This window comes from Salvelinus namaycush, chromosome 5 (assembly GCF_016432855.1).
Source record: "Salvelinus namaycush isolate Seneca chromosome 5, SaNama_1.0, whole genome shotgun sequence".
NCBI classification, from domain to species: Eukaryota; Metazoa; Chordata; class Actinopteri; order Salmoniformes; family Salmonidae; genus Salvelinus; species Salvelinus namaycush.
Window position 1 is genome coordinate 52,465,387 of NC_052311.1, and position 12,431 is coordinate 52,477,817.

The 12,431-nt window shown below is 44.4% G+C and overlaps 1 protein-coding gene, 1 non-coding gene and 1 pseudogene across 2 annotated transcripts; all 3 read right to left on the reverse strand.

Moving 5' to 3' along the window:
- Positions 1 to 449: 449 nt before the first annotated feature.
- Positions 450 to 4,761, reverse strand: LOC120048462 (T-complex protein 1 subunit gamma-like). Its single transcript, XM_038994450.1, has 14 exons — positions 4,661 to 4,761; positions 3,979 to 4,040; positions 3,803 to 3,853; positions 3,645 to 3,707; positions 3,437 to 3,533; positions 3,059 to 3,176; positions 2,747 to 2,933; positions 2,482 to 2,631; positions 2,226 to 2,358; positions 2,036 to 2,117; positions 1,753 to 1,933; positions 1,323 to 1,568; positions 1,101 to 1,232; positions 450 to 763 (listed from the first exon to the last, which is right to left on the reverse strand). Exons 1-14 carry the CDS (start codon positions 4,686 to 4,688, stop codon positions 671 to 673), a joined length of 1,623 nt encoding a protein of 540 aa, XP_038850378.1. The 5' UTR covers positions 4,689 to 4,761; the 3' UTR covers positions 450 to 670.
- On the reverse strand, positions 868 to 1,001 carry LOC120048925. Its single transcript, XR_005477074.1, has one exon. It is a non-coding gene; the product is annotated as a small nucleolar RNA SNORA15 (small nucleolar RNA).
- A 2,367-nt stretch (positions 4,762 to 7,128) lies between the features above and the next one.
- Positions 7,129 to 12,257, reverse strand: LOC120047184 (annotated as a pseudogene).
- Between the last annotated feature and the right edge of the window lie 174 nt (positions 12,258 to 12,431).

A 12,431-nucleotide genomic window follows, 5' to 3' on the forward strand; every position in this document is an offset into this window, starting at 1 on the left:
TTAATCGGTCGACCTCTAGTCCAGACTGGTACTGTATGTGTGTAAAGTTGCAAACATACTGAGTCAAAAAATAATAAACCATGACCTATTGCATGGTTTTATGACTGCCTAATAGGCCTATTCAACACATTCTGGGATGGGAGTTTTGGCCCAGATAAAATAGAACCTTGATGTAACCGGAAGTAATATTTTATTATCTGTTGTGTACTCAGATCTTGTTTATTTCAATATGCTGTGGTGAATTGCATTTTTTTTTTTATGCATTTAACTTTAATAAAGCTGAAGAGGATATTTTTATGTCTGTTGCTGAGAGAAAACTATACTTCTTAAAAAGGCTCATAACAGTATAACCTGTTTCCACTTTCACTGGGTACTACAGTGCTATTAACAATACTCATGGAAGATACTTATTTAATCTGCCACAACTAAAGATATACAATGAACTGTGAGTGAGTCAGACCGTATTCGATTTTTATAGCAAATCAAACATACATGGCTACTGTGATGCTTGATTATCGACACACATACTTGGTTGAGAACAGACAATCCAGGCCAAACATTTTGTATTTTTGCAAAATAGCATCCCAAAAGAGAACAGTAGGCTGTACTATGTACACTAGCGGTCTGTTTGCCCACTGGTCTACCAACCCATTCCTTTCCTCCTTTATCTTCACTCTGCTCCCTGTCCTCCTCCAGCCTGGTCATCGCCTTTCTTCTTGATTCCAGACACAATGTCATCAATGCGGAGCAGCAAGATGGCCGTCTGAAAGGCAAGAAAAGATCAAAATTACATTAGTGGGGTTCACTGAAACCAGTGACTGTTTAAAGTCATAAAACGACAAGAGATACTAAAGGTGCCCTGAGTTTCACTGTATTCACTTTGATGTGAAGGAGAAAAGGCACTGGAAAGCACTCATCCTTTAGAGTAGTAGGAGTGAAAATGTTTTTGCATGGTGTCTGACTGCATTCACTACTGAAAGTAAAACAGAATTCGTCCATGCCTTGTACAATATGTTTTAAAAACAGTAGATACAGTAGATTGCTGCAGATACATTTGAGGTGAATCTCACTTTCAACAGCAGCCCATTGGCCCCTCTTACCTCCACAGCAGTCTTGTAAGTCTGGGCCTTGACAGCCAGCGGCTCACAGATGCCAAGCTCCATCATGTCTGCCAAGGTGCCAGTCTCTCCATTCACACCCCATGATGCACAGGCCTCCAGGGTGTGCTTAGCCTACGGAGGGGGGGTAAGATAAATAAAACAATTCAGCTGTGCCCAACAAAATGACAAAGGTGCATATTTTAGAGTAAAAACCACACGTACCCTGAGAGAGGTGAGCACGCGGATGGTGGAGGCTCCACAGTTTTGGATGAGTGTACGGGGGATAACCTCCAGGGCCTGGGCCACGGCACGGTAGGGCCACTGCTCCACCCCAGTCAGGGTCTTGGAACGCTCCATCAGCCTCTTGGACACAGCCATTTCCACCGCCCCGCCTCCAGGGAGTAGAGATGGGTCCAGTAGCACATTACGACACACCTGCATTGCATCCTGCAAGTTACGCTCCACCTCCTGAGGGACAGAGAGAGACACACATCAACACTGTTTGGTTCCACAATGAAGCATTGAGCGTAATAGGATACCATGAGGATCAAATCATCCTGTTTTGTTACGGTCTGCCTGAAAATGAGCTGCTTCTGCCGTAACGGTGACGTCTTAACATATTATTGTGCATGAGGGGTAACTTGTTACGTACAGCCAGGATCTCTTTGCTGGCTCCTCTCAGCAGGATGGTGCAGGCTTTGGGGTCTTTGCACTCTGTGACGAAGGTGAAGTACTCGTCTCCAATCTTCTTGATCTCAAACAGGCCGGCGCCAGTTCCCACATCCTCCTCACGCAGCTCATCTGTACGGCTGGCGATGCGAGCCCCACATGCCCTGAGAATATAATAATATCAGCATTAATAGTCAATTAACAATTTAAAAGGATTAATAGTTAGCACATCTTCAGAATACTATACTGTGTGGAATGGACCTTACCTTGAAATGCGGTTGTTGTCAGTCTTTCTGACACGGCGGATGGCTGTGATGTTGGCCTTCATCAGATAGTGCTGTGCCAGGTCTGGGGAGATGAGTGGAGAGATTAGTTTCTCTGGTCAGTGCAGGGGGAGCTTTGGTGGATTAAGAGCGGTTCCTAAAATTGTACATACAGATTTTGTACGTCAAGTACCTGAGATGCCCTTCTCGGTGAAGATGAGGTCTGGCTTGAGGCGGATGACATCTTCACAGATCGTCTGGATGTACTCTTCCTCCATCTGAAGGATCCTGGAAAAATCCTCCTCACGTGTGATCTCAATGTCAGTCTGCATAGGAACACAACATTTATTGGCTAGTACCTACTACTGTTATTTTTATACTGTATGTGTGTGCTGGTAATGCATGTGTGTGCATGTATGAATGACACTGTCTACATGTGTTTTCAGTACCTGGCTCTCGCCCTTCTTGTACTCCAGGGAGCAGTCCAGCAGGATGATGCGGGGGTTCTTGATCATTCTGCGCATGCGGGGGTGAGTGACGTCCTTGTTGACCATCACGCCTTTTAGCACACATGAGTCCTCAATGAAGCCACCAGGCACCTATAACCATAGCAAAACAATGAGGAATCAACCAACCTGGTGTCATTTTCCCAATGACCACACCTCTGTCATACTTAGATGTCAATCTTGTAACTGCAAGACCTTTAACGCTTACCTTCTCCACTTTGGCGTACAGCTTAATGTTGATCTCCTTGCGTCCGTGCTCCTCCAACTCCACAGTGCGCACGGCGTCCAGGGCAATATTACACGCCATGGTAGACCAACGGCTCAAGGCCTTGGTGCAGATGGCAGAGTTGATGATCTTCAGCATCTGCGCCCTGTCATTCACATCCACCGGGGTGCTGGGAGGGAACAGAGACAGTCGGTCAATAGAACGGAGTGTAAAAGTTTGCGAGGGAGGATTGTGTGTGCAAGTGAATGCAATTGAGTGTTCATCAGCAAGTGTGTAAGTGTATGCAATCTATACCTGATGTCTTTGAGCATGTCGAGCATGTCGTCCAGGGCGTGTCTGTAGGCACTGATGATGACTGTGGGGTGCATCTGCTGCTCCAGGAACTGCTCTGCTACAGACAGCATCTCCCCAGCTAGAGACAGACAAAAGATTGAAAAAATAGGTTAACCAAGAGCTGTTTTAAAATGTGCACTCAGTACGATGGCTTAGAGGACGATTGATTCTTACGCATCATCAACGTGGCCCTCTCAGAGTAGGAGTGCCACAACATCCAATCCTAAATAGCCTGAAGCTCAAAAGGGTACATTGACTATGTTGAAGAGATTGACTGGATCTCAGTCAATTCCATGTCAACGGAGGGAAATGAAATACTTCCACTACCAGGCCACTTACCAAGGATGATGACTGACGTGGTGCCGTCTCCCACCTCCTCATCCTGGGTGCGGCTGATCTCAATCATGGACTTGGCTGCCGGGTGCTGCACTTGGATCTGTGTTTGTTTACAGTAAAGGTAACTTTAACAAACCTGAATTTGTTTACATTCACCATCTTCCAAAACAGTGTAAGGGTGCTTATGGGAAATGTCGTGCAGAAACCTCACCTCTCGGAGGATGGCGTTGCCATCGTTGGTCATGACAATGCCGCCCATGGGGTCTAGCAGCATCTGTTAATAGATGGGGAAAGGTTAAGACAGTTGTATTTTGGTGTCACTTTGGGATTTAAGTATCTATGGGCCAGGAATTGTGTCTTGGTACAAACCTTCATCATGGCTCTTGGTCCCAGGCATGTTCTGATGACATCTGCTATTGCCTGTAAAAGTAGACTTTGTAAGGCTGCAGGAATTTCTAATGTTTCATTACTGCAATTAAACGTCAGTCAGAAATAAAATGATTGGGTAATGGGAAGGGGAAGTCTGAGTGGTGTGTCATCTTTACCTTTGCTGCACCGATGTTCCCTTTCTGAACCTTGCGTCCAGACTCTCTTTTCATATTCTGGCCTAAAGAGAGAAGATCATTGATTTGGCGACATAGGGGCAGTCTCTTAACTAGGCCTATACTCAAAATGACTGACCATGATGCTGCGGTTTGTACAGTGTATTTGGCAACTTGACGGACAACATGGTAGGCCAACAAGTGTGTAGTTATAAGTACATTTAATTTTTGAAATGACATTTGCAAGATTGTCTGCACCATCGTTAGCTACCGTGTTGCCACTGCCCAAACCAGATACTGAGACCAACCCCCAAAACGGGGAGACACCAGGGAAATAGCTCACCTTAAAATGTAACTTACCTCTAGTAAGGCAGCTAGCAAATTATTATCCATTAAAATTACCCGAAGGGTTTGTTAACTACGTTAGATGCTGTGCATAACATTACCAAATAGAACAGTATCACTGTTTATTCCCCAAATTTGATAAAAGTTTATAGCCGATTGCTCCGCTAACTACGTAGCATGACTGTCACAACTCGAGACATCACCGGCTAGCTAGGCCTGAACGCCGGGCATCACATCGCGTGAATGAAAAAGCTCACAAATATAGCAAGATATAAAATACACTTAAAACACTCATGTATTTAATTCACTGACACATGTTGTAACTTTGTTTATCACTCACTCAACACGACGATTGGTCTTCCCATCATTTTGGCAGCGTGCGTAGATCAACCGGCTACCAAATTCTCAAACACAGCACAGGAAAGGCTGCTTTGTTTGTGGCTGGGCGGGTTGGGCAAAAAATGACCAATTAAGGACGAGGGAATTTTGATGAACAGCCATACAACCCAATCTGCGTGACTACGAAAGAGGAAGTCGCCAGTGGGCGCTATCTTCAAGTTTATATAGTTTTCCTCGTGTGATTACCCTAGCAAATCAAATCCTATGTCGCAGTACATATGGACATTCTATAGAAACCCAATAAATGACCAGCTCTGTGGTATCAATTATGTGCATGACGGCATAAAGCTACCTGTATCTTCAAACGTTCAGCTACATTAACTAGGCTTACCATTTGGTGCACTGTACGAAACTGTATTCCGTACAACCTTCATCACTGTTACAACGCACAGGTATTGCATTTTGGGATATGTGGTCCAGAAAGAAACAAGCCCATTCTGTAACGTCTTTGTTATTTATCAAATAATACCCATGCATTGGACATTGCCCGACCTTGATAACTCTCTTTTCATGTAAGAAACCTCTAATTATTGCAGTAGTTACACAAATGCAAATAAAAGCTAAACGAGACTTAACAGTCAAATGTTATATAAAACATAAATCTCAGAAGAGGGGCTAGCTGATGTAACTATACATTCTAGGAAAATAAATAATTCCAATAAATATCACTGTAATTTCTGATAACAAATAAACAGATGTCTCTCTAACAAAAATTACTAATATGTGGATTATGTGCTATATTGTGTATGTAACACAAAACAAAATAGTGATATTGAGTGTATTTAAGTATGTAAAATCAAATGGAGTTCAATTTGATAAATCCGGTACAATGAAGCATTTCAAACTTTATTTTTTTATTTAACTAGGCAAGTCAGTTAAGAACAAATTCTTATTTACAATGATGGCCTACCGGGGAACAGTGGGTTAACTGCCTTGTTCAGGGGCAGAACTTCAGATTTTTACCGTGTCAGCTCGGGGATTCAATCCAGCAACCTTTAGGTTACTGGCCCAACTAGGTTGCCTCTCCTCAAGAAGAGCATTTTTGGAAGATGCATGTCAAAAAGAAAGACATACCCAGATGAGATGCTTGGCATAAAAGTCCAACTGAAATCTAAACCTGTCCATAGTGCTTCAGTAGTCGTCACCCTATTTTCACACAAAAATGGATAAGAGTGTCTGCTAAGACACAGAGTTTCCCCAAACTCAGTCCTGGGCCCCCCCGGGTGCACATTTTGTTTTTTGCCCTAGCACTACACAGCTGATTCAAATAACCAACTCATCATCAAGCTTTGACTATTTGAAACAACTGTGCTAGGGGGAAAAAACTACATGTGCACGCAGGGGGGCCCAAGTGTAACGGATGTGAAATGGCTAGCTAGTTAGCGGTGGTCCGCGCTAATAGCGTTTCAATCGGTTACGTCTCGCTTTGAACCCTTGAGTTGAAGTAGTGGTTCCCCTTGCTCTGCAAGGGCCGCGGCTTTTGTGGGCGATGGGTAACGACGCTTCGTGGGTGACTGTTGTTGATGTGTGCAGAGGGTCCCTGGTTCGCGCCCGAGGTCGGGGCGAGGGGACGGACTAAAGTTATACTGTTACATTGGTGCCGTGACCCGGATCACTGGTTGCTGCGGAAAAGGAGGAGGTCGAAAGGGGGGTGAGTGAAATGGCTAGCTAGTTAGCGGTGGTCCGCACTAATAGCGTTTCAATCGGTTACGTCACTCGCTTTGAGACCTTGAGTTGAAGTAATGGTTCCCCTTGCTCTGCAAGGGCCGCGGCTTTTGTGGAGCGATGGGTAACGATGCTTCGTGGGTGTCAGTTGTTGATGTGTGCAGAAGGTCCCTGGTTCGCGCCCGTGTCGGGGCGAGGGGACGGACTAAAGTTATACTGTTACACAAGGACCGAGATTGGGAAACCACATGCTAAATGACCAAAATGTAATGTCAAATGTATTTTCTTGTTTAAATCTTTTTATATCAGATATTTTGTAATTCTTTGTTTGTTTTTTGTATTTGTAGCCCCTTTTTTCTCCCTCATCGCTGCAACTACCCAAAGGACTCGGGAGACGAAGGTCGAGTCATGCATCCTCCGAAACATGACCCACCAACCTCGCTTCTTAACACCCACCCACTTAACCCGGAAGCCAGCTGCACCAACGTGTCGGAGGAAACAACCTTGTGAAACACCGGAGGAAACACAACTGATAACAGAGGTCAGCCTGCAGGCACTCGGCCAGCCACAAGGAGTCGCTAGAGCGTGATGAGCCAAGTAAAGCCCCCCGGCCAAACCCTCCCCTTACCCGGACAACGCTGGGAGAATTGTGCACCGCCCTATGAGACTCCCGATAACGGCCGGTTGTGATACAGCCCGGGATCAAACCCGGGTCTGTAGTGACACCTCAGTGCCTTAGACCGCTGCACCACTCGGGAGGCCCCTGTATCAGACATTTTATTCTATTTTTATCTATTTGCTTAGCAGGCACTTTTTTATTTGTACCTGTAAGCAACTTTGCAAAAACTGTTACACATATTTTTTCCTTTTCTACATTTATCTATTGTCTGACTGAGGTACCTTACTCAGAGTCAAGGACTCTACACTAGTATGCCTTTCTTGGGAATATTAATAGCAACCACCAAGTCACCAGTTTAACTGCAAAACCAATCTGCACGTGTTGCCTATTACTGTACTTGCAGATGCTCCATCCTCTCACATTGAGAACATTACTCTTTTGAAGCCCCATGAAAAAACTGCTGATTGTTTCATTTAGAAATCATCTATGTTATGAGTATTCAGTGTTGCTGGTAAGACACAGAAAACCAAAGGTGATCTTCTGGTCTGAAACTGTGTATTGCAATGGATGGCTCCTTTTTTGCCTTATAGTTCATGTCTTCTGCTTCTTTGCCAGTCCACCCACTCATCCCTTGTTTTTTCTTCTTTCTCTTCATTGCGCTCTCACAAGTCTTCTCTGGCAGTGCCCAGGACAAGGGGATGTGTGGCCTCCTCCTTCAGATAGCTGAGGAAATCATTCACCTCACGGCCACCCTATTGACAGATACGGATGGTTAAAAGCGTGAAGGAATGTATCAGAATATTGATTACAGAGCATTACGTGTTATTTAATCCATGTCCTTTGGAGTAGGAAAAGTGGTGTTGTAGCCTAACCTCGTATTTCCGAGGCTGGTCCTTCTGTCCTGCTGGGACGAAGAAAATAGTGGGGAAACTGGGAAGGACAATAACAGATGAGATTAAAATAGCAGATTACAGAGTAGTGACTTGAAATAGACAAAATCAAACTACATAAGAAGAAGTAGAGGCTCACCCCTGGACATCGTAGGTTGGAAGAACGTCGTTAGCAGTGGCATCCATCTTTGATATAACAATGTTGACGTCGGCGGACAACTGTAATGAAGAAAAATTCATTTCAAAATAATGAGCGTCGATGATGTTTTGTAACTTTCAAAACCAGGTAAGCAACACTTGCAGATGTGAACCTCACCTGTTCCCCAAGCTCTGTGTATTTGGGCTCCAGGCTTTTGCAGTGTCCACACCAGGGTGCATAAAACTCCACCAGCACGTCCTTGGAAAGGTTGTTCACTATCTCCTCAAAGTTGTCTGCCACCACCACCTACAGAGGCAAAAGGGTTTTGTTTAAATGTCTTCCTACCACCTTTGAAAGCGGCAAACGTTTGCTGGTTCTATTCCTGATAAGGGAATTTATATGTTTAAAAATAATGATTAAATAATTCCACACTGAAACCTAACTATTAGTGATTATAGTTTATGTAGCATGTATAAGGAATAATTAAAGTATTAAACGTAAGTCCAACTTGGTTCAGAAGAGACCTGTGAGGGAGAGAAATGTGTGTGTATGTGTGCCTAAGAAAATACCAAGAACAATTGAACTGTGTTTGACCTGACCTAGCTAGAACTCTGAGAAACTTATGATAGGACAGGGAGTACTTCTCAAGGTTTCCCTAATCTCAGGGGAATGAAATTCTCAGCTGGGTAGTGATACACAGTGGTGAGAACTCTGGAGAAGCATACAACTCACCTACTGTTCGTGTGTATGTATGTGCGTAGGATATCTACTGTTCGTGTGGAAGTATGTGCGTAAGTAAGGAGCAAGTTATAAAATGGATGTCTTTGTATAAGGGACTTCAGAGCGCTCTCGTGAATAAACATTTTGACTATTGTAAGCTGGGACTCTGTCTGTTTAATTCAACCATAGTCTTACAAACTCTGGATTGCAGACTGAGTAGTTTAATTGAAGTTCAGTTTAAGAACATTAAGAACAAAATTCTCATAACAATTCCGCACACCTTGACTGGTCCGTCGTTGTTTTCGGGGGCAGCCTCTGACTTGACCTGTCTCTTCAGTTTACCAGCAAAGTAGTCCTCCAAGAACCTCTCCAGGGATTTCCCGTCCCGTCTGCAACGGACGGACAGATTAGCAGTGTGACAGCTGGCCAGACTGCATAAGGAAGGGTCTGTGATGGTAATGTGTTGGAGTAACTCACGTGAACTCCTCCTGCATGCTGTACTTATGGCTCTCCCTGTTCCTGATGGTGATGAGAGGTAGCTCTCCCATGTCGGACGGCCCCAGGCCAAACTCTTCCTCCAGCTCATCCTGGAACTCTGACCTGTTGGCTACAGCGTAGCTCAGCCCCTGAGACTGGAACTGAGTGGCCACTTTCATCACCCTAGGGGGAGAGAAGGGGTAGTGAAAGTGATGGAGAGAGAAAAAGAGAGAGGTTGGTATCAGGTAAGAGCAGTTTCTTTTCCCGTGCTGTAGCCCTCACCAGCTGGCCATCAGGTTTATAGGGACTAAGTGACTTTGCACCATGCCATCATCATTCTGTAAAAACTAAAACCGTGCTATACTGCAAATGCACTTTGTACACCTTTGCACAACACATATACACATACATACACGAATCCTTCCCTGTGCATATATTGATACATTTCTACTGTAAATTGTATATCCTCACTGTAAATCAGCTTATACTGTAGAGTTCTATGCTTACTATATTTATATTGTATGTAGACTTTGTGCAAATTCCTCTGTCTGTATTCTGTACATTGTCTATAGATGGCAGCACCATTTCCAATTCCAGGTATGTGTAAATGTAATTGGAGAATAAAGGTGATTCTGAGAGCAGCTCTCACCTGTTCCTCCAGTAGTTGGTGCCCTTGATGGTGCGGAGGTAATCCACATCGTAGTAGGCCACCAGCAAGTCCCGTCCCCTCATGTTCTCTCTGTTCTCAGTAGTCAGATGGGGGCACAGCCCAAACACATTATCTCTGATGAATTGACTGAGAGAGGCGGTCGAGACAACCTCATCAGACTTGACCACGCTGTCCTCAAACTTGCTGTTGAGTCGTGGGGGCCGGAAGAGCACCACCGTTCTGGTTAAGAGAGACACAAGAGGAGAGTGACATCATCATAAGGTACTACTACTTGGCAATAATCTATGATGTCAAATCCAACTAATGTGCCCTCATAGTCTAGTGACCAGAGGGCTGAAGGTTCAGAACCCAGGTGGGATTATATGTAAGGGGAGCTACAGCACATACTCTGATTCCACGCCGTGTTTGAGGCCCAGGCTCAGGTCTGCAGTGGGCAAAGCGGTGGCTGTCTCTCATGGCACTAGACGCCTTCAGAAACTCAGCCATCAGAGCTGTCAGCACCTGAGAAAAAACCTGACAGCAGGGAGGGAGAATATAAATTCCTCATATAGTTCACAAAAAATATACATGCAATTGTTTTATTTCAATAGACTAAAGGATCTCTACTTTGCTGTGATTAATGAAAAGTGAACTCACCAACCACACTGGATTCAAAATTGTTGATGAATGCATCCAGGTCTCTCTCATTGTGCAGAGGAATGGAACTGGGACCTGCCTGTTTTTTCATGAAGCTCACAATGCCATCTATGGGAACATGGGACAACATTAGATGAGTCATACACTAAAACACAGACCAGAACAGCAATGATTTTAAAGTAGCCACCTACACTCCTGGGTCCATCATAAGAAGCAAAGTCCTCTCCATTGCGTAAGATTTTGAGTGTGGGGTACCCATTGACCCCAAAATGTCCACACGTCTCAGAGTTCACTGTGCAGTCTACCTGGGGAAAATGACAGAAACCATTTATCAATTTAGCAAAATACTGTTTAATAGCAGTGTATTCAGAGTGGCGGTATGCAGAAGCAGCCCTGATGTTAAAGCTACTGTGGGAACTGATCTCAATTCACCAATAAAGATAAAAGAGAAACAACAGAGCTATCATGGACAGTTGACCCTGTTAGGATTTATGTTTATGCACTGTAGCCTGTTAGCATATTGTTTGAAGATGAATATTGTTTTGTTACACACACACACACAAACAATACAGAGGGGGGTGTGTGTGTAAGTGTAAGGACTGACCAACACAGGCCATAAAAGCTGTGGACAGTCTGGAGAGGGGAGGGGTGCATCTCTCTAGGCCAACCAAGAGGTTAGAATACTGGACAATACCATATTAGGAACTGTTTCAGTGTAGAATCGACAGACACAAGACGGATCTAATCTACCCAGCAACCAGATGTGGACAAAAGGAACGCAAAGCAAAGGCGGGGCAAAGTCTAAACCACGCCCAGCCTCTACTGTGATAGGCCAACAGACGCGTTGGAACTATGTCATCACGGTATAAGAACAGCTGTTTACGTACTTCCTGCAGTTCCCTGTTAACCCTGCGTGGTGATACAGCGAACCCGTATATACGAAAATTGCATTTGCCATTCATTGTTTGCGGTAATTAAACATAATTAACGAAAGTTAGCAGATCTTGCTTTTTATTTATCCTGACACCGGATGTGTTACACGCAGCGTTCACAACCCCCACATTTTAAGCAATACCCATCCTGTCGAACAAAAATGGATTGTAACTAATCTGGATGCAAGGAAATGCAATGCATCCCCTGGGGTGTCGTGTGTGGAGAAACTAGTATACTCACTTTAGCTAAAGACACTGTCCCTTTTAGTTTTGTTGCTGCAGTTTCATATTCTGGGGCTAGTTGCTGGCAGTGACCACACCTGAAAGAGAGATGAGATGAAGGGAGGCGCCATACAAAGAAAAGGAAGAGAATGATAAAATGTCACAAATGCTAGAGGCAAGTGTGACAGCTGAGCAGACACATTGAGTCACAATATAGCGATCTAGAGTAAGACAGTTTTATCGGCTAACGTTAGCTGCACAGTTCTAAATGTAAATAGTTAAACTATCTACAACATTGTGCGGTATAATCTATATTAAAATCAGGAATGAATTTGTATTTACTAAACATGTTTAGATGGCTGTCGTTCGTGCATGCTAATTCATTAGCTACAACGCTAGCTATAACATTGCTTACCAAGGCGCGACTAACTCCAACAGTCTCGTACTCTGCTACCGTGTAATCGAAATCAGAATCCCCGAGCTTGAGCACGTCGCTGGCGGCTACAAAGACGTTCTGCTGAGCCAACGCAAAAAGCAAGAACAGGCTAAATGGACCCAAGGTACCCATCGCAGCAGATTGACTTGCTCCCGATAGCGATATACTGTAGCTGATACCCTCTGCTTTTCACTGCTCTACATTCAAGTTCACTGCCGGGTGGGCGTGAGTGTAGTAGAGCCGTTACCAGGAACATCTGTGTGGGTCTAGTAGACGTCTAGATGTGCGCCTTGGAGATTGCACTCT